The following is a 20,472-nucleotide window of genomic DNA, read 5'->3' on the forward strand; positions in this document are numbered from 1 at the left end:
ACACTGATTGAACAAATAATCCAATCTGGCTTCTCTTGCAAGGGCAAAGTCTGCTGCAGTCAAGGCAAAGATCAGGCTAAAGAGTCTAGAGTTTAGCTTATGCAGCTCTTATTATAAAACTTGCTAAGCGATGTGTTCACGTAGAAAATATGCATCGCAGGATAGAGCTTTTTGAAATACGGTAAGTATTTGCTAGCTCTAATGCACAATTAATTTATTATACAATATTTTAGTAACTCCTTCATTGCCAAAAGTTGCCTCTTGCGCTTAGAAGTGTGTAATTTCGAAAAAGACTTACGAAATATCATTAGCGATAGTGATACACAATTAGCGGAACGCTCTAGAAATGTTTTACGTAATAATTGATGTTCTTTACGCAGCATCAATGTGTGAGTGAAGAATGACTAGTCATAAAATAGAATTATGAGTTTTGTTTGCATGACATAAGTAAAATGCAAGTAATTCCTACTCCTTGGTTACTAGAAATAATCTGTATTATTGACAACCCTGTGACCTCCTCATATTCACGATTTGTTAAATGTGGTTTCAGTCTTTATCAAGTCATGACGGCGGCAATTCTATCTTGGCTCAGCAACAGCCTTAGCGTTGTTCTTATTGTGGTCGGTATATTTTACGCGTATGCAAAATACAAGCTGAATTACTGGAAGAGACGCGGAGTTCCTTCGCCTCCAACACATTTCATTTTTGGAAATTTCAAAGATGCGGTATTCTTCAAAACGTCACCACCTCAGATCATGGCCAAAATACAGGAGCAGGCCGGAGAGGATACACCCTTTGTTGGGTTTCACATTTTCCACAGACCGTGCTTGATTGTGAAAGATCCTGATCTAATAAGAACCATCTTGATCAAAGACTTCGAGGCATTTCCTAATCGTCATTTTGCTAAACATGCCAAAAGAGATATCCCTGGTTCTCAGAACTTATTTTCCATGAATAATCCGAAGTGGAAATACGTGAGGTCTAAGATAACGCCGACATTAACGTCTGTGAAATTGAAAAAAATGGTACCTCTGATGATTGAAACTGCTCGAGAAATGCTGAAATACATCGATTCACATCCTGCTGATAGTCATTCGAGGAAAGCTATGAAAATGAGAGATACAAGTTCGAAATACACAACTGATATAATTTCTTCGCTAGCTTTCGGAATTCAAACAAACTCGTTTCTGCATCCTGAACCAGAATTTCGAACTCGGGGTAAGTCGGACATGTTAATGTTTCAGAAACGCCTAATTTATACTTTCAAGAACTTTACTATAACAAGGAAAGTCTTCAATGACCAAATGAATTTCTTTACACAGGTCGCAAGTTATTTGACATAACTCTACGTCGCACGCTCTCCTTATTCGTAATGTTTTTCTTTTCCGAGCTGTCTGATATGTTGAGAACGTCGATGCTGGGCGAATCTGAAAAATTTTTCAGAGATATTTTCTGGGCCTCTGTACATGCACGAGAAGAATCGGGCAAGCATCGAGGAGACCTCATCGATTCTCTTATACAATTGAAAAATGCCGAGCAGGTGTCCGATTTTGGTGAGTTATCGTATAAGCTAGTTCACATTAAAAAAACACAATATTGCTATGTAAAAGCATTGCAACTAGTGTATTAACAAAGTAAGTTTTTACAGAATTTAGCGGGGATCACCTCTTCGCACAATCGGCAATCTTCTTCGTTGCTGGTCACGAAACCAGCTCACTGACGATGGCGTTCACTCTTTTCGAGTTGGCAAAAAACCCAGAAATACAAAAACGAGCTCGTCAAGATGTCCGGTACCAGTTGAAGAAGCACGGTGTTACACAGGAGGCTTTCCAAGAGATGAAATACCTCAACCAGGTGATATCGGAAACATTACGGATGTACCCACCAGCTCCAATCATAGACAGAGTTGCAGAGAGAGACTATAAGGTAATGGGATTGTCGAATTCTTCGGTAACACGTAAGCATAGTTTAAAAACTGTAAGTATGTCACCTGATCGCAAAGAATTATTCCAAGTTTGCTTTCACAGATTCCTGGTAGCGACCTCGTTATCGAAAAGGGAACCCCGGTCTACGTTCCGCTTCTCGGATTGCATTACAACCCTAAATATCATCCAGAACCTTGGAAATTCGACCCGGACAGGTTCAGTGATGAGCGCAAAAAGTCCCTTGTACCCATGACGTATATGCCCTTCGGAGAAGGACCCAGATACTGTGTCGGTAAGTATTTATCATTTAAATAGGTTTACGGATCGATCGTACTGGGATATTGAAATATAAACGTCCAGGATTTATTACAGCTGGTATTAATAGAATGTTTTTAATTTCGCCTCTATAATGATTTGGTATAACAGTTTCTTCGTTTTTGTATTTTCAAGGTCAGAGGATTGGACAATTGCAATCGCTGATAGGCCTGGGTATGATTCTAAGCGAATACGAAATAAGTTTAAACCCGGATATCGATACGGTCGTAAGTCCGAAATCAATATTTTTGGCACCGTCAAACGACATAAACTTGATATTAAAGAAAGACACTCCGAACGTGTCCAACTAACAGGAATACCGCTTTTCGCGCTATTCGCCATGCATGCAGTCTGCGCTGTGTTCGCCCAAGAGGTTTCGACAACGCCTGTGAACCTGAGGAATTGACCCTACATCAATATTGTACAAATCAGAATCTTGTTCTATCCAACGTATATTATCGTGGGAACAAGTCGAGCCACGCATTGAGTAAAGGCACAAGAAATCTACTCCGCATTTCCACATCAAATACTCGGCACCCTCTTCTATCGCCGAGTTATCAAGCCAAGGATGCGCGCGTCTTCGGCGGCAGCACGTGTACCTACCGTATATTCCTACCCTTGTTCTGTGTGAGAACTGGTGGCGGTGGTATAACGTGGTTCGCCCCTGCCGACTCCACGAGGCCGAGGGTGAAACGGGGCTACGCGGCGTCCGTTTCTCGGGTAGGCGATCTTTCTGCCTATTTTACCAAACACCAAATCTCATATCCTTTAACTCGATTCGCCTACAAGTTTTATCGATAATAATTTCCCACGTCTCGTTGAGTGTTCACCTCGGTATAAGTTAATAATTCAAATTGTAAAATACTGTTTGCATATAGTTTTGGAAAAGAGGAGTTAAAAATACGTGCAAAGAAAAGGATATAATATTATACGTTCCGATTCGTATGTATGCATGCTTATTATATATATTTTACTGTTATAGTGATGTAATTTTCATGATTTTTTTTATCTTCCTTTTCCAATATACATAGACTTCGAATTGAAACAGAAAAGCCAGAAACTTAGCGGATGATATTTTTAGACAGAATCACTATATTTTTAATGATCTGATTCAAATCGATACATTTGAATAAGAATCGCAGCAATATTTTTATCATGTCATGTTGACTCTTCGCGCTGTATGAGAAAACAAATGTTTTGATCCAAAGTTAACTAAAAATTGAAAATGTTTCGCCAAACTTCAATCGATGCGGAAAGTTTGCTGTCGTCTATATGCTGAATATATTTATGAGAAGAAAGATTTGATTTAGATATAATACGGGCAACATTTGCCAAATGATGAGAAATTTATATCCGATACCTTGGGAATTCGCTAAGGTTTTGCTGACATTATTATTTGGATTGTCGATCAACAGCGCATACGCACACTGCCGCGGTTGCTTGAAACGTTAGCGAGTGCCTGACCCCAGGCCTTCTTATTAATTTATATCTCACTTCGACATATACCGGGTGTCTCGAGTCGACCTATTCTCAGGCTTGCACGGTTCTTCTATTCGTATACCGTCAAAGAAGCCACCGTACGCACGACAAGAAACAAAGCGTGGATTTTTAACAATTGGTATAAACTATGTACGTGACGCTACTGGGTTGTTAATTTCTTGTCCCAACATTCTGCTTTTCCTCCGCGCATTTGATTTGAGGCAAAGTCCGAATTCGAATCAATTACGACGTGTTATTTCTCTTCACTGTCAACTGTTATTTCTGTTCACTTCAATGGATGATAAAATTTTTAATTTTTTGAAAAATCATAAAACAAATCATGTGATAAATCGTACGCAGTTATGAAATAAATCAGCTTCACCTTTATTAGGTAATTTATTATATATTTCACTGTGATTTTTTATATGAGATATCAGCTTAATATAAGGTATATCGTTTAATAACTGAATTATGATAAAATTTTTGATACGGTCAGATTTCGATGAAATTATAAGACAATATTCGAATCGAATTCAATAACATATAACTTTGAATTGGCATTATAGACTTATTTAGAGCTCTCATATCAATCATTCTGATGCTTGACTGAACTTTCCATATTCAAAGTATCTCATTGAATTTCGTTACTACGACAGTAGCGAAATTCTCAATTGTCAAGCTCTATTGCTCAAAACTGAATCGTATGCAATTATTGTCAATAACTAAAGCGCTGAAAATAATCGTACACCAAAAGTAGACCAGCAATGTTTGAAGTCGCCTGTTTTATTAATCATTTTTTAGTGGAATTCCCAAGTTAGAAAATACCTGTAATAAATTTTCAAGAAGTTACTAAGATATGTGAAGTAATAACTGTTTCTACGGAAATCGGCCTATACGGGATCATCACTCTCAGGTGCCCCTTTTTGAATGAGCATCCCCTGGGAAGTCGAACCCAAGGAAATTCCTTATAAATCACGCAACAATTTTGGTGCTCAATCACAGGCACGTGAGCTTCTCCCTTCCTAAATATATATATATATATATATATATATATATATAGTGAATTCAGGGAGCATTGCCTCCAAATTCTGTTAGGCGAAAGTTGACGTATAGGTATACCCATCGACCAACAACAAATGCGGTAGCCAAATGTTATCGAACACATACGGACATTTAAACACGAGACATTACCGCATGTGCACGTAAGATCATTGCTGGGATATCGCAATGCTCTGAATGCAGTGCGATATATAACTTATCCAGGGTGCATGTGCAAGGGAGAAGCCGGGCGACTTGGCCAGACGATCGGGCGTCAGACAAACTCGGGTGCTTTTTATTCCAGTTCCAGAGCGATCGGATTCACAGGGTACCCGGCTGCAAATTGCGTAGAATATCTTCGTTCTTCTCGTCGTTTTACACTCAATTCTGCAATATGTAATTTACCATTAGTAATATCGTATCCTTAGTTCGCTAATTAATTCACCTGCTATCATTAACTAGCTATTTTAGACAGGGAGATATGTATACCACGCAGAGGAATACGAGCCCTGACCCGTCCAGCTCGGCAGATCAATTATTCACTAATCCGCGATATTTCAGGGTTCCAAATATATACGTTTATACGTTTGTTATCCGAATATAGACCCAGGCGCACATTAACAAAGCAATTCCCCTACGTGTGCAGGTTTCAATTATCCAAGGCCACAGCCACGAAATCCTGATGATAAAGCTCGACGGAAGTGATTAGCCAAAGAGTCGAAGCTTAATATCCCATCGTAACGTGAACAGAAGTACGCAGGCATGATTTGATCGTGAAAATGTACTTTTCGAAACTACTGCGATTACACGAAAATGATTATTCCAAACCACAAATTTTCTAGAATGTCTGATATGAAGATACTCACATGTACGGTTTACACGTCCGAAAATATTTTATTGTATAACTGCAGACATCGAGGTTTCAGTGCCAAATTTATCGCGTTCGGTGGTAAACCCCAGGAAAATGAACAACGGTCAGCAAAATCCTTTCATCTTTTTGCTGTTCACTGTTTTTGTCATCAGACAGCGATTCCTATGCTTAGGTACCGCATTAAATACTGTTATTTATCGGACAAGGGTATAAGTAAATGAATGATAGGAGCAATAGCCGGTGAATAAATAAGCAAGCTAGTATAGGACTGTGTCGACAGGGATAATACACGTATTGTACAGGTAGAATTGTCGGGGGGGGGGGGGGGGAGTTTATAGATACGTAAATACATTCATCCGTATGTATACGGTGATAAAAGTAGGGCATTGGTATGGCTGGTGAAGAAGACAGGGTCGATTCGTCCAATTCGGTACCGCGAATCAATATATCACACAGTCGACCGCGTGTGCACCTCACAGCTATCCCTGGATCCTCCTTACGTACCTCGTATTACCTACCCACCACATCCCTTGAGTCGTGATATCGTTATTGGCAAATTACGATCAGCGGGGGGAAGACGTTACGGGGGCAAAGAAACCGGGCGAACCGAGCTCTGAAAAAAGAAAGAAGAACATAATATCATACAAGTCTTTTGTATCGTTATTATAGACTTATAGAGCCACGTGCAGTATTCGCCTCCGGGTACATGTGCCTACTCGAGCAGAAGAAATTGGTTTTTTCTGAAAGTCACTAATAAGACTCTCCGCGGTCGTTGTATTCTATATTGCTTGTTGCCGTGGAATAATTAAATACAGATCCTTGCGTATCGGGACCCAAAAGTAAATGGAGTATACAATGATCCGCGTATTTCATTTCGTATAAGAGAGAATCACTGGTCGTATATAGAAGGAGAACGCATAATTCTACCAAGACTCTTATCTTGCCAGTTTTTATTTTTCTTTTTCAATGAAGTCCTAATATTCCCGAAGACCCCTGCCATGTAAACGGTGTATACCTTGGGCGATATGTATGATCTGATATATCTAAGAGATTTGAAGATTACAACGGTGTATGGATGACATAGAATGACAAGACAAAAATAAAACATTTCGGTGATCGACATTTATCTGGTATACAGTATGTATACTGGTGTGTACCTGTATTATACTACCGAACTGCATGACGCGGTAACTTTTATTGCTTTTTAATATATGTCTGGACGGTTACGGAGGAGCTACACGGAGAGAAAAATCTGAGAAAAATTACCCTGCTGTTACTAACCGTGATGTAAAAGACACCTAACGCAGTTTTTATTGACGCATGTTACAAAAGTTATGGGTTTTTATGAAAAAAATTACTACCTTGCTTAGAAACTATGTATTTCGGCAGCACAAAATTTGAAATGTGAGGACGCATTTTTCTGATGCAGCACGGTAAAAACTGCATTAGGTGTCTTTTACATCACGATTATAGTAACAGCAGGGTAATTTTTCTCAGATTTTTCTCTCCGTGTAGAGAACTACATCAAACAACATTACGCTTGCAGAACTTAGCTAATCGTGTTCCTGTAAACGGTCGCGTCTAGAATACAAAAAGGAAAACCGATAACCAGTTTGTTATACTACAAGGTGTGACACGAGTAGAACTTGCGAGGAAAAGTATGAACTGGGTTTCATCGGTCAACGATGACGAGTAACTAAGATGTTAAAATTTCAATCGCCGCCCACCCAGTTTCTTTTTCCATTCTCACTTTTTGCCGCAAATTCTTACGTGCCATTACCTTCTGCGAACTTATTTCGCGAAAAGCCTGCATTAAAATATGACGCAGCTGGAACAACGAACGAGTAATTCCAATCGACCGCTACTACACCGATAATTTCCTTCCATTAGGTACCCAGTAGTCGATTCGAGTCAATTTGCAGTATTGCGCGAGGGTTTAGCAGCAGAAAACACTTTTCCCAATAATTCATCATCCGCGAGGAGTTTCGAAGTGGTTTCCTGACCCGGGGTGGAATCTCGTTTATCGCCGAGGAAAGTGAAATACCTGCAGCCGAGTTCAAGGCAGCATCATGCAGGCAGAAGAGATTCTCCGTGTCTGTGCAAGTTATAGGCCGATAATAGCTGGGTTCATATTGTATGCTTTATAGGGAACGGAGTAAAAGTTGCTTACGTAGTTATAGATACGAGGTATATTACATGCTGCAGGATATTTGAACAATAAGTAACGCATCCATACGTTATACACGTGTTATATGTGTATTTCGTACCTTAACCACACTGCGCACAGATAGGCTGCTCCTCGACCTGCGATGTGCCTAATGGAACCAGCGAGGCTCGTGTAACGAAGTTAAAAGTTATGTCAGTATTGCGCTAACTCACTCCACGTAGGATGCTATATACATATACGCCTGTACCTATCGATGCGTAGATACATATTTATACGTACATCGTCTCGGTAGAATTTAAACAACCTGCATTACATTATAAATAAACCGAAGCTATTATACCCAGAAGCCGAATGCGCGATAAGAGGAATACTAATTGATAGAACCCTACGGACTGGATCGATACGTACGAAGTCTGGTTCATTAGTAGGAAATCAGAACCTTGGATTTCGGGGAAGAGGTCGAAATGGGATACTCGACTGAAAAGAACCAACACCCGTATTAGGAGTCGAATAAATATGGTTGCAGGTGCCGCGCGTTAAGGTCGATCCCGCAGAGGGTGGTTGATTTTTGGGAGTTGCGGAATGGGCGGATGGCAGCTCGGCGTAATATCGGCGATCGGCCTGATGCTGAACGCGTACATTGTCATCATCGTGATCCTGACTCGGCAGGTACAAAGTTGCAAGGAATATGAGATATAAAGGAATGTGAAGTAATTGTCTGTACTTTTCGATATATGCTTGAAAATCCGCTAATTCTGTATAATTGAGGCAGACTCGAACCCCGGCAAGCGCCGCGACGCCCGCGACGACTGTGCTTCTGGTCCACCTCGGTGCTGTCGAGATCATCCTCTGTCTCGTCATTCTCATCGCATCATCGACGAACGGAGTCCCCTGCGTCCTCCATGGATTCGTACTCGCTCTCCTCCACCCCGTCGCCTTGTGGACTGTAACTGGTCTGAACTGTGACAGGTATATTACGTACAGACCATCCACGCGCCCTTAATCCCCCTTTGATGTTCTTCCTCCTTAATTGCTTTGAAACACGATAATCTGATTCAGTATTATTGAACTTCGTTTCAGGTATTGCGCGATAGCCGCTCCCCTTCACTACGCGGGTTTGGTATCTACGAAGAGGGTTGCTTTCGCCTTGGTTACCGCCTGGTCCGGAATCCTTCTCCTCTGCCTTCCACCTCTCTGTGGCCTCGCGCCACCGTACAGGTCCGCCATTAAGAAAGTCCCTTAATTTACGTCCAATTTCAATGATTCGATTGTCTTTCCATATAATGGTTTATAAGGTATGATCCGGGTCTCGGTTGGTGTGTTCCGGACTTGGGAGCGGTCGGCTGGGGGATGGAAGCCACGTGGTACGCCGTCACGTACACTTCTCTTGGTTTGGCCCTTCCAGCCGCCCTCGTGACAGCCTGCAACCTTCGCGTTCTCAGGATTGCCCGGTATCACCGTCATCGCATTGCCAGCGCCATATACCAGGTCACCCTCAGTGCCCAGGTGACGATAACTCACCAACGAAACCCTTTCTCTCTGATGCCTACAACATGGATGCAGGGCAACGCCGGAGGACCACCCCGATTGCGAAGTCCAGCGACATGCACGGTTAGTTAGTTGTTTTTCTGTCGTACTTAGACGTGAGGCAAGACGAAAAGAACCACCAACTTCTGAACCTTGCAAAATGGAGATGGGGCTCTTCAACTCGTCATCGCATAATTCTACCTATGGATCCATTCGAGTATTAGCTAACGCTAAAACAGGGTTCAGGCCATTCAGAGAAACGTCATCAAACGTTACTCTACGTTAGTAGGCATTTCAGGCAAGCGTTAGCTAACATTAATGTATAGCTATAAAATACTATATTTTGTTGAGAAACTAAAGCTTCAATTTCCCCATTAAAATATATATTCGAAAATATTATATGCGACTATAAATGGCATTTCTGCAATTTCCAGGTAATGAATCGATTTGCCAATAAACTTTTCAAAATGCGTTAGGTAACGTTCAAATAACAGTAGTGGGCAAAACAAGCAAACGTTACCAACCGTTATCACTAGAGGTGGGATGCAAAAAGTTGCAAATAAAAAAAAAACCGTTAGCTAATTGTCCCTATCAGCCTTTTTTTCTTCCGCGTTTCGCAGGTGGTCCAGTTGCTTGGCTCATTGTACACGATGTATTTGCCCTACTGCGTGCTGATCGCTTGGAAGGTTTGCATTGGTCAGCAGTCACTCCCAGAGCCGCCAGCCGAAGTCGAAACCTTTGCCGCAACCCTGCTAGCCTGTTCAGCCCCGGTCAATGGTCTCCTCTACGGGTTGAAATCGAGAGCCCTAAGGCACTCGGTGCGAAACTACTTTCGGAAGAAGGCTACCGAGTCGGAGCTGCATCAGGTAGATTCTTGGCAAGTTGTCCTGTACGCACACGTCTTGTTCCTTTCATCATCATCTATGTACTACAGGAAATTCAGGCACGGGTACCGAGCGTAACCGGTTCCAGGCGTCCCTCGATGTCCACGGCGACGACGCATTTTCCCATGTTACTCGCCCATCGGTGTCTGAGCGAGGTTCTTCTTCCTTCGGACGAACAGCAGCGACCTGCTGCTCTGCGGACAGCCACCTCCTGCAACACCCTGGGCATACCAAGCATCCGAGCCAACATATCCGGGGAGGGTAGACAGCTGGGGGATTCGATGGCGAGGACCGAAAGTGGGGTTCCACTCCTGCGGGATCAGGACCAAGGTCTACCTCTCTCGGATCCCAGCGATCAACCGGACCAACGGAGCCCTGAAGAGACTTGAAATACAAAGGAAAATTGATCAATACCGAGAGGATCATCGGATAACTATTACAGGCTGGACAATCGACACATAGTAACTGATGTAAAACGAGTTAAATCAGTCAAGATCACCGTCGATCGGTTACCTACGTCACATACTGGCCGAATTTGCGAAACTATTTTTATACTTTTAAATTAACGAGACGATCTTACTTGAACAGTATTATACATGTATGCTATACGCATAACGCAATACCGAACTGGCATTCGATCTTAGAATAGCTTGGGGGAAAGTCCTTCATACCCGTATCGTAGTTGTGTTGGGATAGAGGAATAGTTGAGCATCGCCAAAAACCACAGTGTGCAGTTATACTCTTGGGTAAACGGATCATAGAGAGAAATTACGTTTAGAATTCAGATATCATAGAGGTATGCTTCGTATTTTCACCTAACGTGATTGCCGAAGGGTGCAGGAATACCACTAAAGATTTGCAGATCTCATACTGTCCGCACGATTTTATTCCCGATGATCTCCTAAATATCAATTATATTTGCGTGCCAAAGTGTTTACCACATGAGAACTGCGACTGTCCATATTATAGAGCTGGGGGACTTTTCTCCGCGTTATAACTGCGAGTGCCCTAAAACCGGGATATACACAATATAGATATACATTATATATTTTTCTAGATACACAAAAAAAAGGCTGGCCCTTGATAACCACGTTAAAACTCTGCGGCAAAAGTGACATTATACCTATGTATGTACATGTATAACATACATGATAGCGGTAACGTGATATGGGTATTGTAAATATTCCTGTAAATGAGGAGTATAGATGTCAACGTAAGTATATACATATATCATACCTAATATGTATAATAATACAGCTATATACTCTTAGAGAAACGGTGATAACTGATCGCGAATGTAGAGATTATGTACCTATTCGTATATATTAATCGATAAATCGTACAGTGGAGCGAGTTCAATAGGGTGCAACAGAAATACGCATGTTATTAATGAGGTGTTCATCAACGTTATACCTACACCGAATTTTACCTACCTATAGCCGGGAGAAACGAAAGAGAGTTGGAGTTGAATTTAAAAAAAAAAAAAAACAATATATCCCACTGATAAAAACGAAATATATCATGTACGCACAGAGAAAAATACTGATGATATTCTGAATAAATACAACCATTTGATGACGTGTGATTGGCAGAAAACGAGTGTCACCGTCTCTTAGATTGCCTGTAGTGAAGAGAATATGTATGTACCTAATTCCGCGTGAACACGATTGACGGGTCCGAAAGGGCCACTCGAGAGTCGAGTCCCTCTGTCGGCTGATGATGATTGCTTACTCGATCCACCGTGACGCCGGTGAAGAGTAACGTCCTCAAAACAATGAACGTGAAAGAGATACTTCGATTCTTATATTCTTGGCATAGCTCCATCCCCCAACTTTGCCGACGGTACGTTCAACACCCTGGATGAAAAGCTAATATTCCGTCATCTGCACGTTCCTGTCGACAACTTTCTCTGGCAATAAGTGTGACGAGCAAAAAGTGAGGTAAGAGGATGGAGAAAAGGGGGAGCTGAATGTACGTCGATGGTGGCAAAGTACCGCGGATGAGAACAAGCACCACTTTGCCTTTGAAATTAGCTACATCGAATTCGAGCGATACCTTGGCGATAGAACAGGCGTATACATTCGGTGTCGAGGAAACTAATTCAGAACGAACGCAGCCGATACAATTCCACGATTACGGAATCTAGCCACGTATTTCATTTTGGGGATGTCGCAGTGAACTTTGCCAAGTGTTTAATGCCCCCATTTATCTCAAGTGTCTGATAATTTTCACACCCATTATGGTGTTCAATTTACACGTTCAGGTGAAAATTGGTCCTCCTTTCACTTTATTCCCAAAGATCCAAGTCTTCTGGAACATTTATATCGATATTTCGAGGTATCGTGACTTCTCGAGGCGCAAGCCTCGACAGAGGAGGGAACATCGTGCTCCACCGCTTATCGATCGGCTGGTATGTAGTCGAAGCCTGCGTAAGGGAGGGTTGTAGAAGGAAACGTGCGGTGCAACCCTACCGTACTCTCCATCCACATGTTACTCAAAGAAGTAGTAACGGATGGGATCTTGGGGCAGTTCAGGGACTGGTTCCCTACTCGCTCGGAGGAGAACCGAACAAAGGTCACCGTTAGTTTCCCAAGTCCATTCGTGCAGAGAAAACTTTCCTCGGATTGTCAACGCCGACGATGAAAACCGAGATAAGTGAGTACAGCTAATTCCGAAAACCGAAAGTAAGGTAATGCGAAGAGAATTACTATGACTACAGCTGTATTGGCCTTTATTGCAGATCCGTCAACTGTAGCTGGAGCTATCATATCGTCTTGACAACCTTGATTGCCGTCATTCTAATCGGAACCATCGCAACAGTTACGTTTTCCCGTACCATTTCAGTAGCTCACCTAATCCAGACACCAAAGACCGCGACACTCCATCCTCCTGATCCACTGGATCAACAGCCTCCTTCGTGGAGTAAGCTTAGAGTTTTTCGACGTGGCGCGGTTTGCGTCGATGGACAGCAATGCGCTGTAACAGGCAGGTGAGCATTCGTTAGAAGAATGCATTAGAAGTATATCATCGTTATACTTGTATTTGCAATTTTGTTCTCAAGACGAAAGATGAGGTAGCATGTTCAAGGATCAAATATCATTTCCGTTTCATCTAATTCCATACTTTATATGTATATTTTATACATGCATATGGATACATCTAAAGTTCTCAGATTCTTTTAGTCAAAATTCTTTGTCTATAGGTCGATTCTAAAACGAAACGGATCGGCAGTGGACGCAGCAATAGCAGCGATGATCTGCAACGGTCTGATAAACATGCAGAGCATGGGGTTCGGTGGTGGTTTCCTGATGACAATATATCAAAGGTCGAGCCAACAAGCAGCAACCCTCGACGCCCGTGAATGCGCACCTCGTGCTGCCGATTCCGACACTTACAATGGTCACCCGGCTCTTGCATCGCAGATTGGTAAGTCAAAGTTGGTACGCGCTTACTCCGCATTATTTGACGAATGCTTGGTGACGATTATGGAACGTAGTGTCCAGTGGTCCTGGAAGTATCATTGAATTTTGCTTGTCCTGGAAACTATCCTTGAATTTTTCTTGCGTCCTGGAAATATTTCATTTTTAATGTCCTTGCATTCGTTACGGATTTTTTACTGGATACCATGATGCACCACCGTAACATCCAGGTCCTCTGGCTATACCCGTTCCCGGAGAATTGGCCGGATACTGGACCGTCCATCAACGCTTCGGCCGGCTGCCTTGGGCCGAGCTCTTCGAGCCAAGTATCAAGATCTGCGAGGCCGGCTACAATCTGACCAAAGTCCAATACGACTCGCTCGGCATGAACAGCGAGGCCATCTACACAGATCCCAGTTTGAGGTATCGATGAACAATTAACCACCTTCTCATTATTTGTTCACTTGGAACTTCTTGAACCTGAGCGACTGATCCTAGGTCATGGTTCGTGGACGAAAACACAGGTGCCTTTCAGCCCCCTGGCACCATAATTCGCCCGACTAAGTTATGCGAAACGATGCGACTAATCGCGGCTACAAACGCTACTGAATTTTACAACGGAAGTCTGGGTAGACTTTTCATCGAGGACATCAGGAGACGGGGGAGCATTTTGGATCAAGAAGACCTCGCGATGTATAGGTTTGTTGCAATTATGCAGTGAGATTCTAGGCTACGCATTTCACGTAACCAATTTAATTCGACTTGTTACTAGCGAATAGCCTTTAGATCAACTTACAGCTGATCCTCAGGATTTACGTATCAGGGCCAAATGGATATCACCGATAACGACGAGGCTTTCTACTGGAGAAACGCTTTACACTATTGGACCACCCGGAAGCGGTTCGATCCTCGCCTTCATTCTCAACGTCCTCGATGGATACGATTTCAGTCCCTCAAGCATGGCGACCCCACAGGCGACTTTGACGACCCATCACCGTATCATCGAGGCTTTCAAGTACGCGTACGCTTTGCGTACCGAACTTGCAGACCCCACCTACGTTGACTTATCAACTGTAAATATATGAGGATCAAGTCGTTACCAATGGTCCTGGTTCCGACGCAGACTCTTCGTAATATTAGCGCTTGGCTCTTTCAGCTACTCCATAATCTGACCTCCAGAAATTTTGCTGACGAGGTGAGACGACGAATAAATGATCACAGAACTTCGAACGATCCTCGTCATTATGGGGAACACGCGCCGGGTAACAACGGAGATCATGGTACTGCTCACGTAGCAATATTAGCCCCTGACGGTGACGCCGTGTCCGTGACGAGCAGCGTCAACCTTTAGTAAGTAAGTGATTATACTGAATTACTATAAGGAACAAGATTAATTCTGGAAGACGAAAAACATTATAAACAGCAAATTCAAAAATCAATTCCTGAGCTTCAAGATTTCTGCATCTGGAAAAATTAACTTGGGCACGTTGTATCTTCGAGACCATCACTGTAAAAGCGAAGTCATATTAGACTTTTCTCTCCCTCGTACGATCATCTAGTGGCGGCTATTTTTACATTTTTATAAAACCAACGAAAAGGATATTTCCCAGAGGGAATTCCGATAGATGGCAAGTTATTGCCCTAATTATAATAGTCCAATACGCCTTTGCTCTTAGAATAATCGTTACTAATTCATGAAAAAACGTGCTTTTCGCCGGATTAAAAAAAAAGAAATGTAAAAATATCCGCCACTAGATAATCAAACGAAGGAGAAAAAAGTCCAATATGACTTCGCTCTTACGGTGATGATTTCAAAGACACAGCGTGCCAAAGTTTATTTTTCCAGATGCACACATCTTGAGTTTCATAATGAATTCTTTAGCTATACCAACGCAACTCTTAGTAGAGCAATTGAATTTCCACCGAACACCCCAGCATTGTTCACCTAATCTGGTCATTGCCGTTCCTCCAGTTTTGGTAGCGGTGTCGTAAGTGAGCGAACCGGGATCCTGACAAGCAGCAGCATGGACGATTTTGGTGTGTCGTCGCGAAGAAGCTACTTCGGGCTTCCGGCTAGCCACAACAACCGAATCGAGCCTGGTAAAAGGCCGCTCTCTTCGATGTCGCCTAGCATAATCGTCGACGCGCATGGCGACGTTCGAATGGTGGTGGGAGCTGCAGGCGGGACAAAAATCACCACAGCGGTTGCATACGTGAGTCCGAACTTGTTATTCAGATACGCGGGAAACTTCCTCTAGGGTATCGCATGAGGTTGTCATTGGGATGTAAACGTTGAATCAGATGTTCTTGACGGTGCAGGTGATCGCGAGGCACCTGTGGATCAAAGAGACGATTAAAGAGGCAGTTGACGCGGCGCGGATCCATCACCAGCTCATTCCTATGGAGGTATCCTACGAGTACGGTGTTCCCAAGTCTTTGGTCGACGGCCTGCATGCCATGGGACACGAGACATCAAGGTACCGCGACCGCGGAAGTGTCGTGTGTGCAATTGTACGTGTAAACGGCACGGTCTACGCTAATGCCGATTACCGCAAGGGTGGCGAGGTGTATGGTATCGATTGACGAAGGTGCAAATCAGGCAAAGTGAAACGTAGTTCCAATTCCGATTCTCTGAAACATACCATTTGCAGAACTATAATACATATATGTAGACCTCAGGTGAACCACAATTTACATTTCCACAACTGTTTTCGCCCTTTTTTCTGTATAAACTTAACACGAATAAGACCGAATAATTTTGCAGCGTGTCAACAGAATCAGACGCTTGCTACGAAATGCAAAGAATATACTGCTTAGTTTTAGTTTGTTCTAATAACGAACGAATATGTTATGTCGGAACCTCGGTCTGCAATATAATGATATTTTTATATATATCGAAAGAAACTCTTGAGCAAATCTCGTTCTTCGTATCTCTCAGAGGATAATTTATGTACGCGATCGTAGCCACGCGAAATCAAGTGCATAATAAGTCGTGAAAAGATACTATGAACTTTACACCTTATATTATACATTCGTGTTGACGTATAACGATACTGTATCATTCGAATGTACGTATCGTGTATACAAAAACATTGCAACGTCAAACAGATATATTTAATTTCGCAAACACGTGGAAGCTCCAACCAAGGAGTGCAGCAAGTAACAATATTACAATATTCTGCATGGCTTGCAAATGTATCGAGATAGTAATTATAAGATTTGCCTTTTTCTTCTTTTTACAAATTTCTCTCACGACATTATGCGCAAGTTATCAAACTCATATCAACTTCATATTGTGCAGCTGCACTTGACGTATGTATACTGCAGCGTATGCGTTATACGCCGCATTAAAATATATATTACTCGTCTATTTGTCAACTAGGTGAGTATCAACGTCGAATAGTTTTGAGTCATGTATTCAAACATAGACATGTTTGGACAATTTTTTTTCCCACCTGTATTTACGTATGAGTCATCTGAAAAAATATCATTCTCTCTTTATTTCTCGCACAATCGGATCACAAACGATGTCAGAGTCGTCTGCACGCTATCTCTGCCAATATCTTCAACCTTTCAATCAATCTATCAATTGATTCGACCTACGCATGTTATTCATACGCAAGTATAATCAACCTGCAGGTGAATTTAGAAGTCGTAGAACGTTTGGCAACAAGGTATGTGCGATTCATATTTACATATGTACAGAATGTACGACAAAGATTATTCTGGGTTGTAATTGGTTCACCTAAGTAAGAAACGTTATCGCTTAGCGATTAGGTGGCATAGATATAAATATTCTATACCTGTGTTCGTTGAAACTGTGGTGGAATAGTTGTCAATATAGCCGATGGGTAGATATGCCTAGACGGGTCGTAGATATCGAAACTTCTGTACAAATATCAGGTGTAACCGTTTTCACGAAAAAAATGAACTGCCCATTAGTAGTATAAGCTATTTTAAGCTCACGCGAAGAACGTGCGGCCAAATATTATTTTTTTTTATTATTCATACGGAGGTATGAAATGAGTTCAAATTTATATGGTCAAGGAGACAACTGTTCAACCATTGACACAGCTGGTTGAAAATTAGACGCAAAAGAATCCTTGCTCATTTTCAAGAATTTTATACACGTGTCGAATCGATTCGTGACTCATTATTTTTTATCTTCCTGCTTTGACACATTATTATTGCCTGTGTGACGGTTCGATGGGAAATTCAAGACTTCTTTTTTTTTCAAAAGAAAGGTACGTAAGAAATAAGAAGCGTAATTTTCCGTAATTAAAAATAAGTGATTACAACACTGCATTTTTCATATCATTGAATAATACTCGCAGTATCAAGTATAAGTAAACAATATGGAACTATGGAAATTGTTTGCATAGGATTAAATCTATAAAGATATGCAACTAATCTAAAATTAGACTCCGTAGCAACTTACAATTGAAAGACAAACATATCGTACATTCGAGATTAAAAGATTTGAAAGAAAAGTGGGGTCCAACGTTGATTAGATGTATACATGTTTACATTCAAGTCTGAGAACAAGAACAACAGCAACCAAAACAGGATGATACTATCATCATCAAGCTGGAGAGAGGAATCGAATACTTGTGTATGTACATATATACATATGCGTCTGAGATATCGACGGGCTAATTAATTTACGAGAAATCAGTGACATTCTAGCGTATCTTAATCTGCGTCAAATAAAGATATAGCGATGATGAAAAACGATATTCTATTCGATCGGTAAATAAGCCGCCTGCATTCAATTTGCGCATTGTGGCATAATCGTGAGCAATATATGCGCTCTGATTAGCATCAATAAAATTAAAAAATAACACAACTCGAGCAAATGGTTAAAATCTATAACATCCAGACCTCGAAGGTTTCACGAAATTTTGTATTTTTAAAAATTCTAACGCTACCCGTTGACCTAGATCAATAATATTAGGCGAGCATGGCTCCGCTAATCCACCCAGAGTGAAGTACCTCTTCATCGCTAGCCTAATTTTTAGATTTTCATTTCACGTGCAAAATAAATTAATTACTTTTGCGTAAAATGCATACAGCTGGTGTATAATTGTTGCTTCCCATGAAAACTGGACCTATGTATAATGGATTCGAGCAAAATCGCATACGCCAAGGCGCGCCTCACGCCTAGCACCGCTTCTGGGCGAAGAGCTGTGGATGTTGACAATGGTTCATGCGCGAGGCGATGACGCGGTCCAATGGGAGATCGAGGTTGCGGCTGAAAGGCAAAAAACACGTTTGTGTTGGTGGTGTATATAATAAGACAGGAAACCGGGGGAACGACGCAGTATCGAGCGGATCGTCCGTGAAGGTAGAAGCGGCGATAGAAAAGCGCATCGACAACGAATAAAACAAAATATCAAGAAGATAAATTTTTCTCCTGTTTGCATTAAATTGCAAAATCAATACTACGCACGATATACTTCGCATCTAAAACCCGAAATAAAACTTTATAATCGAGCAATGTCCGAGCAGCATTTCGACAAGTACGAACACTTCAACTACGATCACGACAAGCATATATTTACTGGGCACAGCGGTAAACAGAGAAGTAAACGAGAAGTAGCCGACCATACAAACCACTTCGATCCGAGCGGCCATTCCAGAAAGATTCTCACCAAACTGATCAACACCGAACACAACAAGAGGGTCCCGGTTAAGGCTGCATCTCCGACTACCAAGGTCTAGTCGCTCTCTGATCTTGAAATTCCATCTCCGAAATCGTCAACGGGTGAGTTTCCTCAACCTGAAACAATTTTTATGTTATAATGAATTTTCATTTGAAACGCGTCGCGCATTACGGCGATACGTAAATAACAGAGGAAACTGCGCAATGCGCATTTACATATGCACGCGCACACACACACATACACACACACACACATACACACACACACGCACGCACGCACACATATTCATATAATCGGAACCGGTACGCAGAGGATATGCGCGTACCGATCATTCGAGAAGCCAACTTGCTCGGCGCTTGCATTTTGAATTCGTTGAACGTTCGTTCGACCGTGAAACGATGCAGCGGCCGGCTTATCATCTAGTTTGAAAATTCTTCCGGAATCTTATAGAATTCGATATTCTTACCTGGTACATTCTTGTTTCCCGCAGACAGCCCTGGCGTTACCATGTTGCCAGCTCAAAACAGTGAAGCCATCCAGGCGAGATGCAGCTGCTGCATATCCGTCGTCGCGTCGTGCAGTTAACGGTGCTTCAATGGAATAAGGGGGAAAAAAAATATATATACACATGCCGTAAAAAACAAGGTGTTTTGGCAACCGTTTTAACAACCTAGCTGCGTATTCGTTGCTGGCAATGTTGTCGATCTCGGAAATTCAAGAATATACAACTTCATTAATTATCTTATAATAATAATAATAATACATGCATTTTCTCACATTATATACTTGATACAACACTTACGCACTACACATTATTGATTACATTTATTGTTAGCGTGTTAAGATTAAAAGTAACATTTTTTTTATATATACTTGCAGCGTAATAAATGCTGTAGTTTAGATCTCGAATGAAAAGGTAAAAAAAATTATAAAAATAAGTATAGTGTAGGCTATAACGATGATCTAGACTAAAAAAAGTCAAAATAAAATTATAAATACGTGCTCACGTAAAGAAATCAAAACCCTGTATTCATACATCGGTCCGTTACCTCACACCTTCAGGTATACCTGGCCTCTCGCACATCCTACATTATTATTATAATCATTATAGAAGTGCCTCGAGAGTATTCTTAAAATTATTGTTTTGGATACGTATATATACTTTTATTTTAAGATTGCATGTG

General features: G+C 41.7%; 4 protein-coding genes and 1 long non-coding RNA gene across 14 annotated transcripts; 4 read left to right on the forward strand and 1 right to left on the reverse strand.

Annotated features, from left to right (window-relative positions):
• The first annotated feature begins 47 nt into the window (after positions 1-47).
• On the forward strand, positions 48-3,882 carry LOC124305902 (cytochrome P450 6k1-like). Its single transcript, XM_046765896.1, has 6 exons — positions 48-181; positions 551-1,218; positions 1,323-1,553; positions 1,649-1,926; positions 2,028-2,217; positions 2,376-3,882. Exons 1-6 carry the CDS (start codon positions 150-152, stop codon positions 2,549-2,551), a joined length of 1,575 nt encoding a protein of 524 aa, XP_046621852.1. The 5' UTR covers positions 48-149; the 3' UTR covers positions 2,552-3,882.
• Positions 3,883-4,059: 177 nt separating this feature from the next.
• On the reverse strand, positions 4,060-18,794 carry LOC124305913 (uncharacterized). Of its 5 annotated transcripts, XR_006908471.1 has the most exons (10): positions 17,429-17,535; positions 15,514-16,256; positions 14,799-14,970; positions 14,422-14,696; positions 13,844-14,027; positions 13,659-13,773; positions 13,059-13,182; positions 5,971-6,241; positions 5,624-5,795; positions 4,060-5,554 (listed from the first exon to the last, which is right to left on the reverse strand). It is a non-coding gene; the product is annotated as an uncharacterized LOC124305913 (long non-coding RNA). The 5 variants fall into 5 exon arrangements; XR_006908472.1 differs by lacking the exons at positions 4,060-5,554; positions 5,624-5,795; positions 5,971-6,241; positions 13,059-13,182 and having other exon boundaries at positions 13,631-13,773; positions 15,514-15,959; positions 16,041-16,256; XR_006908473.1 differs by lacking the exons at positions 4,060-5,554; positions 5,624-5,795; positions 5,971-6,241; positions 13,059-13,182; positions 17,429-17,535 and adding an exon at positions 18,677-18,794 and having other exon boundaries at positions 13,631-13,773.
• On the forward strand, positions 7,891-11,755 carry LOC124305904 (G-protein coupled receptor 161-like). The gene is made up of 6 exons (XM_046765899.1): positions 7,891-8,464; positions 8,568-8,764; positions 8,876-9,013; positions 9,091-9,406; positions 9,943-10,188; positions 10,257-11,755. The coding sequence occupies exons 1-6, from the start codon at positions 8,378-8,380 to the stop codon at positions 10,593-10,595; spliced, it is 1,323 nt and encodes a 440-aa protein (XP_046621855.1). The 5' UTR covers positions 7,891-8,377; the 3' UTR covers positions 10,596-11,755.
• LOC124305899 (glutathione hydrolase 1 proenzyme-like) lies at positions 11,214-19,123 on the forward strand. Of its 6 annotated transcripts, XM_046765884.1 has the most exons (13): positions 11,214-11,419; positions 11,799-12,861; positions 12,947-13,195; positions 13,409-13,632; positions 13,856-14,048; positions 14,124-14,324; positions 14,449-14,698; positions 14,782-14,975; positions 15,598-15,838; positions 15,927-17,007; positions 17,160-17,299; positions 18,160-18,237; positions 18,698-19,123. In XM_046765884.1, exons 2-10 carry the CDS (start codon positions 12,719-12,721, stop codon positions 16,206-16,208), a joined length of 1,977 nt encoding a protein of 658 aa, XP_046621840.1. In that variant the 5' UTR covers positions 11,214-11,419; positions 11,799-12,718; the 3' UTR covers positions 16,209-17,007; positions 17,160-17,299; positions 18,160-18,237; positions 18,698-19,123. The 6 variants fall into 6 exon arrangements, with proteins under 6 accessions (XP_046621840.1, XP_046621839.1, XP_046621837.1 ...); XM_046765883.1 differs by having other exon boundaries at positions 17,160-18,237; XM_046765881.1 differs by having other exon boundaries at positions 18,160-19,123.
• LOC124305912 (nuclear protein 1) lies at positions 19,070-20,256 on the forward strand. The gene is made up of 2 exons (XM_046765915.1): positions 19,070-19,389; positions 19,779-20,256. Exon 1 carries the CDS (start codon positions 19,122-19,124, stop codon positions 19,344-19,346), a length of 225 nt encoding a protein of 74 aa, XP_046621871.1. The 5' UTR covers positions 19,070-19,121; the 3' UTR covers positions 19,347-19,389; positions 19,779-20,256.
• The last annotated feature ends 216 nt before the right edge of the window (positions 20,257-20,472 follow it).

This window comes from Neodiprion virginianus, chromosome 5, assembly GCF_021901495.1.
Source record: "Neodiprion virginianus isolate iyNeoVirg1 chromosome 5, iyNeoVirg1.1, whole genome shotgun sequence".
NCBI classification, from domain to species: Eukaryota; Metazoa; Arthropoda; class Insecta; order Hymenoptera; family Diprionidae; genus Neodiprion; species Neodiprion virginianus.